Below are 20,231 nucleotides of genomic sequence, written 5' to 3' on the forward strand. Positions count from 1 at the left end.
GCAATGCTACACATATCTCACTATACGATATGTATTATATGGTACGATGCTAAAGATATGATACAAATATCTGCTTAAAAAGTCAACTTCATAATGATAATGGGTCCAGGATCTTAGACTTCATAGACTTCAATAATGAATACTATCAAAATACATTTTGATAGTATTTTCTAGTACTTTTGGGTAGGACTTGCACAGTGGATCAAATTATTACTGAAAGTTTAAAAAGTATAAGTACCCTTTTTTTTAAAGTTAAAAATTGATTGACACAGGCAAACAAAACAATTTGCTACGATACACAAGAAAGTATTGTGATACAATACAATACGAAATATCATTGCAGCCCTGGTATAAATAGGATAAGCAGGCCAGGACACTTTTTTACTGTACATGACTTACTGTCTAAATGAGATCTGCGTAGTTTCTTGAGGTCACCAGGGTGGCAGAAGTCGTACAATATTTTATTATTGATATCTTCACTGGACCAATCTGTCAGTTCGGAAACCCTATAGAGAAAAACAAACAATGGTATAGGCATTAGACTGTGAATGTTAAAAACATCTTCAAATATTTCTGGTCAAAAAAAATATTTACAGGACAGGACAATACCGTAACCCGAGACAGTTTCACCCGAAGAAATTGTTACCTCTGGTCTATTATATCTTGTAAAATGAATTTGCCAAAAGGTTGGATTCATTCTCTCAAAAACCTATTCTAAACTGTGTCACAGTTTTTGCTTCGTGGTGAAGTTGCTCATCTGTAATAGGGAGAAACAGACACAAAACATGATGGGGAGAGTGGCAGGGGGATCACACCCCATGGCCCCACCACAAACATAACAACATCACGTATAATACTGTATACTGAGAAATTCACCTTTTTCACCCTCCGTAATGACGACGAATTTCGAGCATTTGTAAATAACGTAATATACAAAGTAATTAAATGTAAAAGGTGAATTTAATATTGGGCGAAAATGGATTTTACCATGGAAGGGTGAACATTTCCCTATATGCAGTCATTTTTTGTAACCAAACATGAACATGTATTAATATGTCTCGATCTTCATGAAATCAATTTCAAACAAAGGGATAATCAGTCTTGAATACTTGACGATGCTAGGAAACTTGTGTCTTTGACAATTTACATTATTAATAGAAATAACATTCCGAATCATGTTTATGAAATTTCCCAAAAGTCCTATTTTGAAAAAATATCATTTGTTTATGGCTCACTAAGATTAGGCTTTGGACGATTATTGCTGAAAATACTTACGCTGTATCACAGTAAATGATGCTGAAGTCTGGATTGAGCCTCATAATGAAGGTGTCGCTCTCTATACGGAGTTCTGTGATGGTCGGGGGAGGCAGGGCGATGGCCAAACCCACCATACCCATGATCTGAGGGGGATGCTTCCTGTTCAGGGAAAAACAGATCTGGGGGCGCTGTTTTAGCACAACATACACAACCTGTAAAAGTCAAAAGGTCATGACACAAGTAAGTTCACAGGGTTCTAAATTTGTCCAATACAGTATATGTATTTTATTTGAACTTCATGATGTCATTACTGTAATTGCATTAACCCTTTCACCACTGTGGACCATAATGGACTCATCCAGATAAATGTAGGGTAGAGTCTACTAAAGTTGCCTGGGGTGAAAGGGTTAATGAGAATGCAACATTGTGATTGGCTGAAGTTGCAGTCACAGAATCCAACATTATAATCCAGTGTGAGTAAGTAGTACGTGAAGCGAAATCAGCCGTGGGTATTCAGCGATCACTTTTAATTATCATTTCTAATTATATATAGCAAATCAAGAATTACCTAAGTGCGACAGTTCTCCAAATATTTTTTCTTGTATAGGTTTTAGTTGTTAGTTGTGTTCAGTTACCATCCATAAAATATCATACACCTAATCGTTTGAGTAGAACCCTAGCTTTTTCAAAGAAGGTTTATATCCTAACTAATACTAATATGGGTTAATATGATTGGCAGCTGCGTGTCTGACTTACCCTGTACCCGGACGTCCTAACATGTACGCCTCGCTTTGTCAGCGTCGACTTCATTCTCAGACAAAATGACCGCTCTACCGACTTATCATTTGGCGACATCAGACAGGCTGGAGGTAAAATGTATAATAGTGGCATAAACTCAGGCAAAGTATGCAGGAGTTATTTCCCCTGATACACAATAATTCTATTTGTTGATCCACTCAGTTTTAAACTAAAACCAAAGCCATATTATTTTATAGCAAAAACATCAAATGAAAGGAAATACTGTTTTCAAGCTAATCCTACATCTTACAAAGGTTGTCTTTTCAGAAGAAAAGAATTGTGCCAGGATTTTGAAAAATAGATTTACAATGAAACCTGTCTACAAAAGCCAAGACCACACAGGGAGCAAACAAAATCAATCTAATACACAGGTTGTCCTTCATAAAAAGGTTGTTTTTATATAAAAAGCACCGTCTTGGGTATCCATTGTATGGTAGTTAGTGAAGCAGGAGGTTCATACTGACAGGAAGACTTTATGTTTAGCCAGTTGGACTTTAAAGACTATTATAATATTTCCCTACCTTGGGGGTTGGATAGAAAAATCTCAATCCAAGGGTTAAGATTCTTAAATGTCAAGCCCGATAGTGCAGAGGGCAAGATATTTAAGACTTTTACCCAAGGGTTGATGTTTTTCTGTCTTACTCCTAAAGTGGGGAATGATTATTTTTCTCCCTCATCAAATAATTTCATGAAATGCAAACATTCATTTCATAACTTCCAGCTGATCGTAGCTATAAACTGTGATCTGCTACTGTTGATGTGACGTCATGCAATTGTTATGAAAGGGAAATTACTCCATCTTTACCCCTAGGGTAAGACATAAATATCTTTCTTTGACCGGAAGTGTAGATATCTCTGTCTAATACAGGAGAAAGGTAGTCGTTAAGGCAGGTTTCAATGTAAATTATTTTCTAGTTAACATCGAACTTCATCAACTTTAAAACCATAAAACCTGTTTTTAACAGAAACAGTATAAATCCAATCTATGGTGTAGACAGACACACTTACTCACCTCTTTCTGGGAGTGGGGAGGACAGGACACAGGGTGTCGAGGGGGCCGAGCCCTCGTCTGATTGAGATCCGGGGGACGGGGCACCACTACTGCTGGAGGCTACAAGGAGAAAGAAGACAGTGTCATCAGATGAAAACTGATCATTTAGGACTTTGGTATATTCATTTGCACAAGAAACAAGCACAATCTTGAGATGTCAGACGAAGACATATGTGATATTAACACATATTTTACAAATCAGTGTTCTTCATATGCAAATGAAATTTTCTGCAACACATAACTCATCATTATCTCATCTTAACGTTAAGTTTGCTTTTTGAAAGCTTGAACGGAACAATAATGGTGCACAAAACCGCGTTAAGGGGTAAATTATCAGTTCCCGTTACCATAGCGTAAAACGGAGCTTACATGTTCGGAAACTGTTATTGTTTCTTTTTGCCAATTTGATCACAAGATAACATGTATAACTGATGAGTTCCATCCAGCCAAAAAAATCTTGGCTACTTTCATAAAATAACATCCTGAATTGTCACAGTGTGAAATACAAGACCTTGTATTGCATGGGCTGAAAACATGCCTGTATCACTGTAGTAAGATTCCAGGAACATAAGAAAAAATATTATAAACTCATTTGTTTGCAGCTGTGGTGTTGTTTTTTTAAATGGTCAATTTTTCAAATTGACTCAATGTGTCATTTGGGTAATGAAGCTAATTGATACAAATTAATCCTGGCAGAGCTATATCTGAAACGTTTGTCCAAAGCGATTCTGACATGGCAGAATACTGATTGTCTGCCTGTGTGTTGTGCCAGGCAAAAACAGACACACTTGAATTCCAGTTTGAGTGGTCTCCTGTTTGATATTCCACGGAGGCCCTGACCTCTACAGTGTACCATCACTTAACAAAAAACTCCAGACAGCTAGCTCTATATAGCATAAGTACCTGCTCACTCCCCTGCGTAAATCAAGGATATAATTTCAATGGTTCGAGGTGAAATTCCTCTCAAAATCTTTTATTATATCATATTGTGGTATACTGTGACTGTACTTATTAAAGTGCACTAAAATTTCAGCGCATTATCAATTGTAACTTGTATTTTAGCCCATTGATGAACTGATGCACCCAGAAATTGTAATAAATGTCATAGAAAACAACTGCAACCTCAATTAGCCCTACCATAATTCAGCTCAATATTCAAAGTGCAAAAAGCACCAAGATTACCGCTAAAATATGTACCTGTACTGTAAGTAAATCTAGAATCCATTTCATATTTCATGTTAGTGAATATCAAATTAAATTTAACTTATTTATTTATTTATTCTGTAATGAAACAAAATTTATCATCATAAATTAATCACTCTTTATTCGTTAGCCCAGATGATATAGTGCACAAGGTAAACGTAAATGGGAGGAAACCAGAGTACCTGAAGAAAACCTGCTTTAAAGTCTGGCAGGTAAACCTATACCATATCACACTGAATTGAAGAATAAAACCACGACTGTCTTGGTGAGAAACGAGAGTGCTGTACACTACGCCACCCGACCACCCTGATCACATCTTACCTCTGCTAAAAGTACAAATGGCAGTTGCGATTGATTTATTTCAAAGATGATAAAATGTAAAGGATTAATTTCAAAAGGACAGTGCACATTGTGATTGCTACACTACATCAATTCGATAAAACGGCAGTCTCTCTTCCTCGATTGGGACATGTAAATGAGCATGGCGTTGATTAGAACACTAATAGCCCCATCAATGGCCTCAGACGGAAGTCTCACATCCACGGTGCCAATACGGCCTTATTACGGAATGATTCACCATGGTCAAAAACCTCATCCCAGTCAGGCCAGATAGAAACAATCAACAAAACCAATTTGCAGTTTACCACAAGAATCAGCAGGTTGTCAACCAAAATAGTAAATGTGTTTGCTTCTGCCATCTTACCATGGAGATATCCATACAGACTTTAACTCATTCACCCCTGAAATTTCATTATGAACTATTCCATCCTTTGAATTGGAAGAGTTCAAATGTATCTTCAGGGGTGAATGAGTTAATTATTATCAATATAAACAAGAGGCCAAGTCTGTATCGCTCATCTGCTTCTTTTGTTATCGAAACTTACCAAAGGAATTTTCCTTCCTAACTTGAGATCGTGTTAGCCATTTCAGCTATCAACAGTACTACTTGGTAAAAGAAATGAGTAAGGAAAATATTTGTTAAAATTAAAAAATGTCTCAACCAATCAGAGGACAGGGTACGTAGCCAATTTGGATAACCAGAAAATATGCCCACCTTTCCAGGACCATGACAGCATTATTCAGTTCAAGTCTTGTTATCATGGGCTAAAACATTCGCTATTATTAATAGACTGTGAGAAAAGGGGAAATGTTTTTGTCCCTTATAAAGCCTTATCCCTTTGTTCCAAGACATTGATTTCCCTTCACCCAGGGATACTCTATATCAAATTAGATAAAGACCATGCCCTTTATTCACATATTAGTGATTTTACTTAATCCAGAAATGCTTCATGAAAAATTAGGTAAAAATCCCTTTAAACTTAAACTCCTTTATTCCTCTAGTTTTGCCCTGCTCCTCTGCCCCCAAGGGGACCACACTTTTCATTTACACACTGTCCCAAACGTGGTTTAAAATCTGATCAGTTGTTCAAGAAGTGTATAGGCTTTTCGAAAAATTGGTGACAGATGACGGACTGACACCACAATACCACATAAGCTCACCTTGGTCTATCAGACTAAATAAGCGAACTGTACAAAAGGTTAAGTGTACTTTTATCCTGTATTTACTGTATGTTACTGCGTATAGTATATCCACTATCACAAATGGTAATGATTATATAGGTATTTACATACGCAGTTCCACCCAAATAGGTGTCAATGCTTAAGTACACAAGGTCAAATTATTGTATGACTGAGTACGGTTGACTTTTGACCATAATTAAGACACAGATATGTATGATACAATGAAAAGAGTTTGAACAGGTAAAAATGTACATCTGATTTGTGAAATTGAAAAAAAAAGAAAGAAAATTAATGATAATCTTTTAATTCAGCCATCAGCTTGACAAATGCGCTATATATGTTGGACACAACTAATATTGAGTTCTATGCTGATGCTATAGTCTCCCCTAGCTAGCCCCAGGTAGGCCAAGGGAGGATCATCATTCACCTTTGATGTGGAGAGAAACCCCACCAACCATGACCACCAACATCACCTGATGTCACCGAGCCAAAGGAAGTCCTGGCATTCATGTATTTCCACATTAACGACCTCGTCCAATGCCTAATTAATGGCAACCTAGGGTCATGCTTGAGCCGTACATTACCTGGCTAGATATCTCCCTCCAAAACAGGCCAGTCAGATTTATAGCTTTGACACAGAGAATGATTTAATGGAGATTAGGGTTAAACATTTTGGTATTTGTTATTTAGTCTAGCTGTAGCCCTCCTTACAACAATTAGCTCGTGTTTTCTTGTATCGTTAAGCTTGTTGGAAGTGGGAGCCGGTGGGTGTATCAAAACAACCAGTGACGTAACAAGATGTTTCTACCGTAATCGGGACCGTATTTCACACGCTACAAGGAAGTGGCGCAGGAGACAACATGAGTCGGCCGATCGTCTCGTCGTGCCTCCGGCTACAGTGATGCTGATGTTCAGACTGTTTTCACAACTCACTTCAAACAATATCCTCAGTTTAATATATTGGTTTATAATCACATATAGCGATTTCTCTGACTAAGGGTTGTGTGCTTTTCTTATTGAGAAATTCTTCGGATCTTTGTTATTGTTAAGTCCTCAAAACAAGTTTTGTCTCTAAATCCGGCCATTTTTCCTCCGTATTTTCTTTTAACAGAGTTTTTATTTTATTTTATCTGCAGTCTCAAAACAAGAGCTAGAGTCAGGTTAGTCTGTTAACCCACACCCCTAATACAGTTGAACCTTACCAAATTAAAGACTGGCCAAGCCTAGTTTAAATATGTAGGGGTGAATGAGTTAAAAGTCTTTACCACAATGTAAAACAGACCATGACACTGATAGTCTCTTAGTCTCACTAATATGTAAAACAGATGATACCAAAGAGTGGAAAAAAGTCCTTTAACAACTAATAAAATAACAAATTGATATTCATACATTTTGCAATATAATTTGACATTCAAAAGATTCGCAATGAAAACTAATGATTTGAAAATTGAGTCAACAATAACTCTCAGAAATCTACGTAAACTTCTCATCACGTCCCATGCATACTAACATGCAGATTAAGATAAGCAAATGAAAATTTACAGAAATATTTCAGAATTCAAATTATTTCTCGAAAATTCAAAATACAATGTATAAGACATGTCAAAAATTACAATTGATTGTGGCATCTAATTTTCATTCAGGAACATAATCCAGTGTAACTTCTGCATAATACACTTTGAGAAAATTTATCTAATATATTCTAGAACACACTGAACACAATAGCACAGGGAAATTGGTTCTCCAGATTTTATGCCATATGTTAATAATGATTACTGTGGTATATATACAATACCCAAGCTGCATCCTACCACTGCACCCGGATTTGTTCGATATCTGTGCACGATGGAATTAAGTTAGGGAATTAAGTTCAGAATAATCCCTTTCTAATTTACATAAGTTGAAATCTATGACATCTATTGACGAAACTGCAAGTCAAACCTGGGAGAATATTGAATTATTTGAATATGATGTACCCTGTTGTGTAAATATGCAATGCGATTATGCCACAAATAAATATCGCTGTCCTCATCTTTGTTGACTTTTGAATGCATTTTAATATCATCATGCTTATTTTATACCGCGCTTGTGTAACGTCTATGCAGATTTTAACCCAATTTCCCTTTCAGCTTGTATAAGTAAATATTTGCTTCGATCCAAGAAATCAAATAAGTACTATTTTATGTACTTTTGAAAACATAAGCAAATCAGCATTGATTCCTGAAATCCAATTAAGTAAATCTGAGATTTGCGGGGCTCACCACTCAATCTCCTCACCGTGAATAGAGCACTACATGAATTCCTGGCTCTAACGGGCTACAGTGTCTAACACTGCTGTTCGGCAGACCTGTCACTCGTACAGCTAGACAGTAGAATCGAATGCTGTCATTGATTCACTCCAGACTAAAGCTTCGTCACTCGATTAACTCTATATGCTGCCATAATATAAGAACGAGCACAAAAATATAAAGATTCTTTAATTGCGAACTCTCCCTATTTGGGGGGCGCCTCCTGATTTTGGACCCTAAAATTGACCATTTTCAGCCATTAAACTGTTGCTGAACTATTTCTATAGTTAAATATCTTATGACTTCATCCGAAAGAACAACACAAAAGATGACTTTCTAAAGTGTTCTTTTTTACCTCGGGGGCACATACAAAAATGTACACACCTTTTACTTATGTTTATAACATTGCAGAGCACATGGATACTCCCCAATAGAAATTTCAAAAGGTTGGCAAGTATGGTAATATATCATCAAAATTATTCAAGACACCAAACATGCACTAGATACTAGAAGTACATGTAATAAATAATCTAGCAACGTATAAAGTTGTTTAAGACTAGAAAATGACTGTAAGACATGATGAATACCAACACAGACATCTTTAAAGGCTTAAACAGAACCACGGAAATGGGTAGAAAATCAAAAGAGTCAGGCCAGAACTAAAATTGTCTGTCAGACATGAATGCACCCCTTGGCCTTGTGGTTGACCTTTAAATAGCAAGAGTAACCTTGGCATTGACCTTTTGACCCTGAAATATAATCTCAACTAAGGTAATCTCCTTCCTGACCTTTATATGAAGTTTGGTGGAAATCTATCATAAAATGTAGTCGGTCGAGTCATGAAAATGAATCTTAGTGTGATGCAACGACACTGATGTGGGTAAATATTATATGCTCCTCAATAAAAAAATTGGAAACATAACCATGACGTAGATGACAGGGAACGTTTTGACTGCGTGTTGAACGGAGATAGTATTTGTATTCATCAAGAAACAGTATCAACTGTACCTGTCTTTAGACTGCTACAATAGATAGAAGTCGTTCAAAGGCTTTAGCACATTTGAACCCTGTGCCCTTGTTTACAGGTGAAGGTCAAAAACCTGAACAAACATGATAGCTTGTCCTTCATCTCAGCATGCTACTGGTCAAACATCATGACAATAGGCCTCTTAATTCAAAAGAATTATTTCAAGGTTTTAACACATTTGACCCCTTTGACCTTGAAAAAGGCTCAATTCCATTTTGTTAACAAAATTGATGAGTTTTTATCCCTACATGCTACTGGTTAAATAGCATTACCCTTGGGCTCTTGGTAAATTCAGAAGAAGGTTTTGCTACTGTTTTTACTATACTTGCTACTTACTGTGAGGAAATCCCAATCCTAAGTGTTCGGCCAGTTCTTGATGATCTTGGACGTGGACGTAGTCAAATATACTGCTGCCGGTGACCTCCACCTGTCAATATAATCACAAGGTCACACAAGTATAGAATCACAAGGTCACACAAGTAATTGTATATAATCACAAGGTCAAAAAAGTATAGAATCAAAAGGTCACACAAGTATAGAATCACAAGGTCACACAAGTATAGAATCACAAGGTCACACAAGTATAGAATCACAAGTTTTTCGAAATCATTGAAAATTGATAAGATATGTGATTTGACATCAAAAATACCACTACACTATTGATGAATATTTCCCACACTTTTGTTTCAAACTGAATACAGTATATATATATATCTATACAGTACTGTATATGTATTTGAATATCCCTACAAAATCAGTGTTAAACAGTCAATTTTGATGTTAGAAACAGGAATTATACCAATAGAACTGAACTGCATACTTAACACTGTTAGTTATATCTAAATTAATTTATAAACTATGAGAAGTGGGAGATCAAACGTCGGTGCAAAGAGTTCAGCGAAGTTGTGTGTTATCCAGTAGACAGACTCCACAAGGAATTCACAAGTCCGGCCGTAGTAGTAGAGTTAGTTATCAATAGGAAAAGATGACCTTGTCAATGTTGTGCTGGGTTTAGATGATGGCACATCTAATGTGTTGAAGCCGGTAAACCCAGCATGACATTGTCAAGGTCATCAGTTTACCTATTGATAAATTAATTTATGATAGATGCACTTCCAAACTTTCAAAAAAGCAACTTTTAATCTGTTAGCAAACATAGAAGCAATTCGTAACTAAATATCTGTCAAAAAGTATTTTTATTATGGAACACTTTCAAAAACTTGATAATTGGTTTATAAAAACTTCGTCTGCTAGATATATCTGAAATTACCATAAACTTGGGACATCTTTAGGAATGACATTCTACTGTCTTGTTTCTATGTAAAACTGTCTACATTGTATATGCTATAGATGTTTTATATTAATATGATGGCCACTGCATATTTTGTCCGATTTCACAGCTGTTCCTCCTTACACGATACTGTACTTTCAGAAGGACATTATCTTAAAAAGTTATCTCTAAGGTAAGACCTACTATCAAGTTAAAATATAATATTACATCATGTATTATGAATCCAGGCACTATTATGAAATATTTGTTCATCCTTTTCTATCTATTAGGTACGTGTCATCCATATAAGTTACATCTAGAGATGTATGTAACAGAAACTGAGTCGTTCGAATTTTGTATAATGGAAATCAAATACAAATATATATATGGAAAGAAAAAACAGAAATTTTATGTGCGAATGTGGAATTTATTCTATGCAAGTTCTACACTTCACCAATTTTGCTATTCCAGAATTGGAAATGCATATTAAAATGAAGGATGAACACTTTGGTACAAGAATACTGCAATTCATAATAGCAGAAGAAAATCATTGCAATTTCAAATTGAGAGAAGATAAGGTCAATCAAATAATTGTTGGAATCCTCAATCAAAACGGACAATGAACCGATTACCAAGTATGATATACACGATCACAACACGGATCCCTGACCATACAGATGTATAATATGAAAGTGAAAGAAGAAAATTGATATCTTTATCTGTAGGGTTTGATGTTCACCAAATTTTCAAATAATTTTCAAATAGAGATTAAAAAAAAAGAGAGGTCTTTTAGTTTTAGCATACATTTGTTGAAAGCATTATTTGGGGGGGGTACTTTGTCCCTTACCATACAGAAAACTAAGATATAAAACTTAAGGCGTTAGATAGAGCTTCAGAGACGTAGATAGTTGTAACATGACTAAACCCAGGCCTACTGAGGATACGTGGGGTTGGTACGATAACAGTGGCCACACCACCCCGCTGATAACCTCGCCCATCACCCCGAAGATTCCTCCCCCAGATACACATTTAATGAGGTGTTATTTCATTCATGTTTTTTGTTCAGATTAAGATTAGTCCTATAAAAGCCAGACTTCAGCCTTCTCCTCTGAGTGTGCTAATCTGGTGAGGAAAATCTAAATTGATTTTACCAAAATACAGAACCATTTTTTCATTTATTTTTTAAAGTAATGATCAATGACCGTATGTTGCTGGTTGTACCCATTAAAACTGTTTAACACAATTTTTAGATATTTCACTTTCATTTTTATTTTAAACCCATAAAAATAATAATACAATGGTATTATTCAAACAAAGAAAAGGAAATTGATCTTCAGATTAGGGCTTGCAGATGCTAATACAGATATAATTTATGAAAGCTAGCTGTTATCCTTAATAACTGATGGAATGAATTAGAGAAATTTTACTACTGAAATACAAGATTGCATCAGAAAATAAACTGGAGACAATCAGTTTTATCATTAACAAAAAGGTTAGATGCAGATTTTAACATTCTATTACTTCTGAAGATCAAACAGCCTGAAATTATCGCATACATTTTCATACATCATAACTCTTAAAGTACTGCCAATACATTTTTATATCATTTTCATGTCTTTTTTAGTTTTCTAGTTTTGTTAATAAAAGTTTAATTTCAATTGTATAGTTGGTATTATTTTTACAGAACATTGAAGAAATAATGTTTAAAACTAACCAGGTTTTCCACATATATAATCGTACAAATATGTCTTTCGTGTACAATATGAAACCCAATGTACAATATGAGGACAAAAAAACATTTTTGTTTTTGTAATGTAAACAAGTATTAGATCATTATCAGAATCTACAGACAAATTACCGCCCTGCTCTAATGGCAGGTGAAATGGAGAGAAGTATTTAAATTATTCTGATGGGAGAGATATACATCTTATCAATTCTACAAATGCTTAAACTGTTAAAATATGTGTGAAATAACATGAATTTGCATCATAAACTTCTCTTTTAAAATCCACTGTATGTCATTTTAATGCCGAATTATGCAAAAAATATTCATTTATTCGAATAAAAATGTGTAATGTATTTACGCTTAGTCGAGTTATTCTAGAAAGCGATGATCTGTTTGACGCATTATTTCACTAAATGACAACACCAAATGACAAAAAAATGTACCTGAATCTCAAAACGATGCATATTTTGAAATACATCACATTTAGAAAGTTGTTCAGTGTATTTTATTACCATCTTCAGCAAGCTTTCATACATCCATGGCTTAAAGTTATAATTTATCAGGAAGTTATGTCTTGTGTACCTATAAGACGACAATGAAGCTCCCAAAGGACAATGTTAACGTAACAATATTGACAATTATGACCACATGACTCTTGGATAGTGTCAGATACTTAATGCGATGCAAGTATAGTTTATTCAAATATTGACATTAATATCGACAGTATTTTAAGTGGCCGACATAAAATCGTTCACACGTTATCGAATTAATTGATATATGAAACAGAATTTATAATTTTAAATTTTGTAATTAAATGAACAAGTTAACAATGACATGAATTCATACAGATCACTATTAACCCTTTCACCACTGTAGACCATAATGGACTCATCCAGATAAATGCATGGTAGAGTCTACTAAAGTTACCTAGGGGTGAAAGGGTTAACTACATGTCAGTGAAACGCTTTAATATATTCCTATATAAACATAAATATTACATAAAATAATATCATTTCCAATGTTATATATATATATATTTTCCTAATTATTTACAAATAATGTAAAACAATAAAGCACTACAAAAAAAAACAACATATGAATGCAAGTAACATCAAAATGCAATAGTATCTGGCTCCAGTTTCATGAAATATTCCTCAACATAATATTTTGGAAATTCCTGAACTTAAATTTTCCATGGGAAAGCATTGCTAAAATTAATTGAAATTAACTTAAGTAAAACTTTAACTCCAATATTAATTATGCTTTCCTTATGGAATAACTTCAGTTCAGTTATTTCCTAAAGGACCCCCAAACCACTGCCGAAATATGAAACTATATATTCGAAACTTATTTATCTGGCATGACTATAATAGCTTTGATAAATCATTTTTTAATAGAAAAGTATATCTTGCGGAACTTTTAGGAAAACACAACGGAGATAAAACCAACAAAATATAATCAACAAATGTGTTCTGCCAGTGCAAAATATTCAGTTGGTCCAGACATGGTTCGAACACTGGCCCCGGGTCACTTCAGATTGTTATACCATCGCTGACACGGATTTAGCTACCTGGACAACGGAACTGTACAGGACCCAATGTGTAACAGTTATATCTAAAAGGAAGTTACGGGGAAATACTTGCCGCAGTTAAACTTTCATCTTTTTCCGTAATGAAGGCAATTAAACTTATCATTACAACAAGATAGTTAATAAACAACTAAATAAACATACCAGTAGTAATCAAATGTGAAAAGCAAAATAACAGAAGACTGGGCGAATGTGGAATTTATCGGTGTAGGACGAAAGTTTGACAAGGTGAAACTTTCTGGTAGACATTTTTCATTTTTAAATAAATTCTTGCCTGTTAATAAAATCTGTGGTAGTATTCTCACTTGTTTTTAAACATTTGTGATAGACAATTATATGGTGTCCATAAATTTCTATAGCAGATATATATCATAATAAATTTGAATTGACTTTGAGACAGGTAATAATTTAACAGGTATCATGTACCTTATTTCTCAGAAGCTCCAAAAGACATTTCTCAAATAATTTTGGGAAATAAAAGAGTTATTAAAATCAAACTGAATTGGTTTGATGTGAAAAAACCATATAAGTCAAGAGAGTTGTCTCGTAACCTAAAGAAAATGATTTATAACATGATACATATTCATTGCATGAACATGTAATTTGAACATCATGAATATTCACAAATCATTTTAAACATACGTAAATTAAGACAGATCTCTTTATTTAAATCCATATTTAGATACGTGACTTTGTCTGCTGATCTGTATAAACCACAACAGACTTTTTCACCCTAAAAACACAGTAACTTAATTAAGAGAACAAATATTTGCATTTTTTGAATGAAGAAAATAACTTTAACCCTTTTTTCTACACATGCATCTTTCATGATAAATTTCTTTTTAACTCTGCTTTTTTGCATATTTTGTAGATTTCCCTTGGAATTTATCAAGCTAATTAATCAGGTATATATATATATATATATATATAATTAATTAATATGACAACCAGTATGTGTCATATTACTTCATGATTTTGTTGGGTTTGTATTTTGTTTTGAGGTCATTCATTACTATCCATCTCCTCACACGCTGTCAATTACCTAGCTACGATGATGTTACAAGAACAAAGTTGTGTATACGATAGAAGCTAAATGTCTTCATTAATTCATAATTCGCTGGCAAATTGATGTTTTGCATCAAAGTTTTCTCATCTATACATCCGTGATAAAACAGAATAAATGTTCTAAATCCTGTTTCTGAGATGAAAAATGTGACGAAAAATTCCTGCTATATGAATACCTATTTCTGTTTGTTGCTGGTAGCTATAGCTTAAGTGGGATAATAATCTCTAATTTGTTTTTTGACCCCATATACATAAAAACATGTGAACTGGCAATGAAAGCTGATCAGATCATATTAATTGCTGTATTTTTTTTCATACTCATTTAGGTATTTATTATATATGCATACAGTAGAAGATAAAAAAAACACCATTTGTCCTTATATTAAGGAAGCACACATATTTGAGTTTGCAGTTAAGAGGCTCTGTCCAGGACGGTTTGACCTCGAGGCTCGTCTATTGTAACTAGCACAACGGATTCCGATTCCACACCAGTGGATTATGATCTCTGCTACCGTGACACATCGAGATATCATACAGTATATAAGAAGTATGCCAGCTTTATCGGACATTTAATTATGAATACTTTCAAAGTAATTCAACCCTCGGGGATAATAGAAATAAAAATTGTTGATTTCTCTCGAAAGACGGCGTGAAATATTTGTGTAAGGTGTATTGTTGGCATATAAAAAGGTTTGATTCTGGGTCTTAAGCAGCCCTCACCACACAATATATCAATCAACTCCAACCCCTTTAGCCCAGGGACACTGCTAGCTTTGATAACCACACAAGAGAAATATGGAAATTTCTTCTTTTCATTTCGATGGCTGGTCTGCGGAAGGTAGGCCTGGTGATGACAGAGTGTTATTGATGGCCCCCTAGGGGGTGTGGTAGGACATTAATCGCGAAAGTGACCCCGTGTTGGTGACAGGTGAACTGTTTGTCTCCCCTGTAACAACATTACAGCCTTAATTGAATCGCACCATAGCAAGTATGCAAAACAAAATATGCATTGCGATACAGTGCTCAATACTATACACCGTACGAACGAAAGGGGAAAAAAATCCAACAATTTTCTTTTTCGTCAGATCAGTGGGGAATTCAGCTAAGAGTGTATCAATTGAAGACAATCATTAGACTAGGATAAACCCTGGGACTACCGGGTCTGGGGTAGAACGACTGGCCCGCACTGCCTGAGATTTGCAGTATTTAGTTAATGGCGATTACCTCCCTATTTGTATGCATACAGAGGTCTGATGTCCGTAGCGGGTTGACAGACGAAGACTCGATGTAATGACATCCACGGTGTGGCCGCCTAATCTCCCACAACTTCTACTGATAGATGGACGTTTTCTACTCAACAAATCCTTTACACCAAGATTTATAATGTTTTCCTTCCATTTCAGCCTTGTTTTGCTTCCGACAAGTACTCCATTGAGATGCGGCTTTTAATGAAGTGCAATATGAACAAGATCAATTATCTTGCTCTCCATCATATCTTGTGGGAAAGTTCCTTTTCTCAGTATTGTCTATAGTCACATTGTTTTGCTAACTTTTCAGTTTTCATTCGTTTTACTCAAACTAAAGCAGATAAAAAATCTGGTTACTTAACCAAAGTAGCCATCTTAAGTAAAATTGATTGTTGGTTTGTGATTTACGTCCTATTTACAGCTATGGTCATTTAAGGACGTGCCAGGATTTATTGGTTGAGGAAAGCCGGAGTTCCTGGAGAAAAACCACCGACCTGCTAACTACTCAGCTACTGCAACCCCCTTGCCATCTATACTGAGACGATTGCCTTCTTTGTTAGCAATTGGATTTAATACTCAATGTAAATTTGTACCACTAGTGACCTGTAACTTATGATACTATCCTAAAGTACCTATACCATACCACTAATTTATGATTACTGTACCGCTAATCCAGGCGAACTTTATGAGATGTCAGGAGAGCAGCATCCAATGCATGGCAACTATGAGTTTGATAGGGTCAGAGGTTACGTATACATAGTACTATGTGTTAGATAGGGTCAGAGGTTACGTATACATAGTACTATGTGTTTGATAGGGTCAGAGGTTACGTATACATAGTACTATGTGTTAGATAGGGTCAGAGGTTACGTATACATAGTACTATGTGTTAGATAGGGTCAGAGGTTACGTATACATAGTACTATGTGTTAGATAGGGTCAGAGGTTACGTATACATAGTACTATGTGTTAGATAGGGTCAGAGGTTACGTATACATAGTACTATGTGTTAGATAGGGTCAGAGGTTACGTATACATAGTACTATGTGTTAGATAGGGTCAGAGGTTACGTATACATAGTACTATGTGTTAGATAGGGTCAGAGGTTACGTATACATAGTACTATGTGTTAGATAGGGTCAGAGGTTACGTATACATAGTACTATGTGTTAGATAGAACCAGAGGTTACATATACATAGTACTATGTGTTAGATAGGGCCAGAGGTTACATATACATAGTACTTTGTGTTAGATAGGGCCAGAGGTTACATATACATAGTACTAGGTGTTAGATAGGGCCAGAGGTTACGTATACATAGTACTATGTGTTAGATAGGGTCAGAGGTTACGTATACATAGTACTATGTGTTAGATAGGGCCAGAGGTTACGTATACATAGTACTATGTGTTAGATAGGGCCAGAGGTTACGTATACATAGTACTATGTGTTAGATAGGGCCAGAGGTTACGTATACATAGTACTATGTGTTAGATAGGGCCAGAGGTTACGTATACATAGTACTATGTGTTAGATAGGGCCAGAGGTTACGTATACATAGTACTATGTGTTAGATAGGGCCAGAGGTTACGTATACATAGTACTATGTGTTAGATAGGGCCAGAGGTTACGTATACATAGTACTATGTGTTAGATAGGGCCAGAGGTTACGTATACATAGTACTATGTGTTAGATAGGGCCAGAGGTTACGTATACATAGTACTATGTGTTAGATAGGGCCAGAGGTTACGTATACATAGTACTATGTGTTAGATAGGGCCAGAGGTTACGTATACATAGTACTATGTGTTAGATAGGGCCAGAGGTTACGTATACATAGTACTATGTGTTAGATAGGGTCAGAGGTTACGTATACATAGTACTATGTGTTAGATAGGGCCAGAGGTTACGTATACATAGTACTATGTGTTAGATAGGGCCAGAGGTTACGTATACATAGTACTATGTGTTAGATAGGGCCAGAGGTTACGTATACATAGTACTATGTGTTAGATAGGGCCAGAGGTTACGTATACATAGTACTATGTGTTAGATAGGGCCAGAGGTTACGTATACATAGTACTATGTGTTAGATAGGGCCAGAGGTTACGTATACATAGTACTATGTGTTAGATAGGGCCAGAGGTTACGTATACATAGTACTATGTGTTAGATAGGGCCAGAGGTTACGTATACATAGTACTATGTGTTAGATAGGGCCAGAGGTTACGTATACATAGTACTATGTGTTAGATAGGGCCAGAGGTTACGTATACATAGTACTATGTGTTAGATAGGGCCAGAGGTTACGTATACATAGTACTATGTGTTAGATAGGGCCAGAGGTTACGTATACATAGTACTATGTGTTAGATAGGGCCAGAGGTTACGTATACATAGTACTATGTGTTAGATAGGGCCAGAGGTTACGTATACATAGTACTATGTGTTAGATAGGGCCAGAGGTTACATATACATAGTACTATGTGTTAGATAGGGCCAGAGGTTACGTATACATAGTACTATGTGTTAGATAGGGTCAGAGGTTACGTATACATAGTACTATGTGTTAGATAGGGCCAGAGGTTACGTATACATAGTACTATGTGTTAGATAGGGCCAGAGGTTACGTATACATAGTACTATGTGTTAGATAGGGCCAGAGGTTACATATACATAGTACTATGTGTTAGATAGGGCCAGAGGTTACGTATACATAGTACTATGTGTTAGATAGGGCCAGAGGTTACGTATACATAGTACTATGTGTTAGATAGGGCCAGAGGTTACGTATACATAGTACTATGTGTTAGATAGGGCCAGAGGTTACGTATACATAGTACTATGTGTTAGATAGGGCCAGAGGTTACGTATACATAGTACTATGTGTTAGATAGGGCCAGAGGTTACATATACATAGTACTATGTGTTAGATAGGGCCAGAGGTTACGTATACATAGTACTATGTGTTAGATAGGGCCAGAGGTTACATATACATAGTACTATGTGTTAGATAGGGCCAGAGGTTACGTATACATAGTACTATGTGTTAGATAGGGCCAGAGGTTACGTATACATAGTACTATGTGTTAGATAGGGCCAGAGGTTACGTATACATAGTACTATGTGTTAGATAGGGCCAGAGGTTACGTATACATAGTACTATGTGTTAGATAGGGCCAGAGGTTACGTATACATAGTACTATGTGTTAGATAGGGCCAGAGGTTACGTATACATAGTACTATGTGTTAGATAGGGCCAGAGGTTACGTATACATAGTACTATGTGTTAGATAGGGCCAGAGGTTACGTATACATAGTACTATGTGTTAGATAGGGCCAGAGGTTACGTATACATAGTACTATGTGTTAGATAGGGCCAGAGGTTACGTATACATAGTACTATGTGTTAGATAGGGCCAGAGGTTACGTATACATAGTACTATGTGTTAGATAGGGCCAGAGGTTATGTATACATAGTACTATGTGTTAGATAGGGCCAGAGGTTACGTATACATAGTACTATGTGTTAGATAGGGTCAGAGGTTACGTATACATAGTACTATGTGTTAGATAGGGCCAGAGGTTACGTATACATAGTACTATGTGTTAGATAGGGCCAGAGGTTACGTATACATAGTACTATGTGTTAGATAGGGCCAGAGGTTACGTATACATAGTACTATGTGTTAGATAGGGTCAGAGGTTACATATCCATAGTACTTTGTGTTAGATAGCTGGGCCAGAGGTTACGTATACATAGCACTATGTGTTAGATAGGGTCAGAGGTTACATATACATAGTACTATATGTTAGATAGCTGGGCCAGAGGTTACATATACATGGTACTATGTGTTAGATAGGGCCAGAGGTTACATATACATAGTACTATGTGTTAGATAGGGCCAGAGGTTACGTATACATAGTACTATGTGTTAGATAGAACCAGAGGTTACATATACATAGTACTATGTGTAAGATAGGGTCAGAGGTTACCTATACATAGTACTTTGTGTTAGATAGAACCAGAGGTTACATATACATAGTACTATATGTTAGAAAGCTGGGCCAGAGGTTACCTATACATGGTACTATGTGTTAGATAGGGTCAGAGGTTACGTATACATAGTACTTTGTGTTAGATATAACCAGAGGTTACATATACATAGTACTATATGTTAGGGTCAGAG

At 35.7% G+C, this 20,231-nt stretch overlaps 1 protein-coding gene across 4 annotated transcripts in view; it reads right to left on the bottom strand.

Moving 5' to 3' along the window:
* Nucleotides 1-20,231, bottom strand: part of LOC110440544 (protein trachealess-like) — a 130,918-nt gene that overhangs the window by 11,072 nt on the left and 99,615 nt on the right. For all 4 annotated transcript variants that reach the window (XM_021483678.1, XM_021483677.1, XM_021483681.1 and 1 more), the window contains exons 6-10: nucleotides 9,482-9,572; nucleotides 3,068-3,166; nucleotides 2,014-2,120; nucleotides 1,276-1,469; nucleotides 400-506 (exon numbers count right to left, since the gene is read on the bottom strand). In XM_021483678.1, the coding sequence (XP_021339353.1) occupies nucleotides 400-506; nucleotides 1,276-1,469; nucleotides 2,014-2,120; nucleotides 3,068-3,166; nucleotides 9,482-9,572 (598 nt within the window). The remainder of the gene's footprint in view (nucleotides 1-399; nucleotides 507-1,275; nucleotides 1,470-2,013; nucleotides 2,121-3,067; nucleotides 3,167-9,481; nucleotides 9,573-20,231) is intronic.

Source organism: Mizuhopecten yessoensis, unplaced genomic scaffold, assembly GCF_002113885.1.
Source record: "Mizuhopecten yessoensis strain PY_sf001 unplaced genomic scaffold, ASM211388v2 scaffold11185, whole genome shotgun sequence".
Lineage (NCBI taxonomy): Eukaryota > Metazoa > Mollusca > Bivalvia > Pectinida > Pectinidae > Mizuhopecten > Mizuhopecten yessoensis.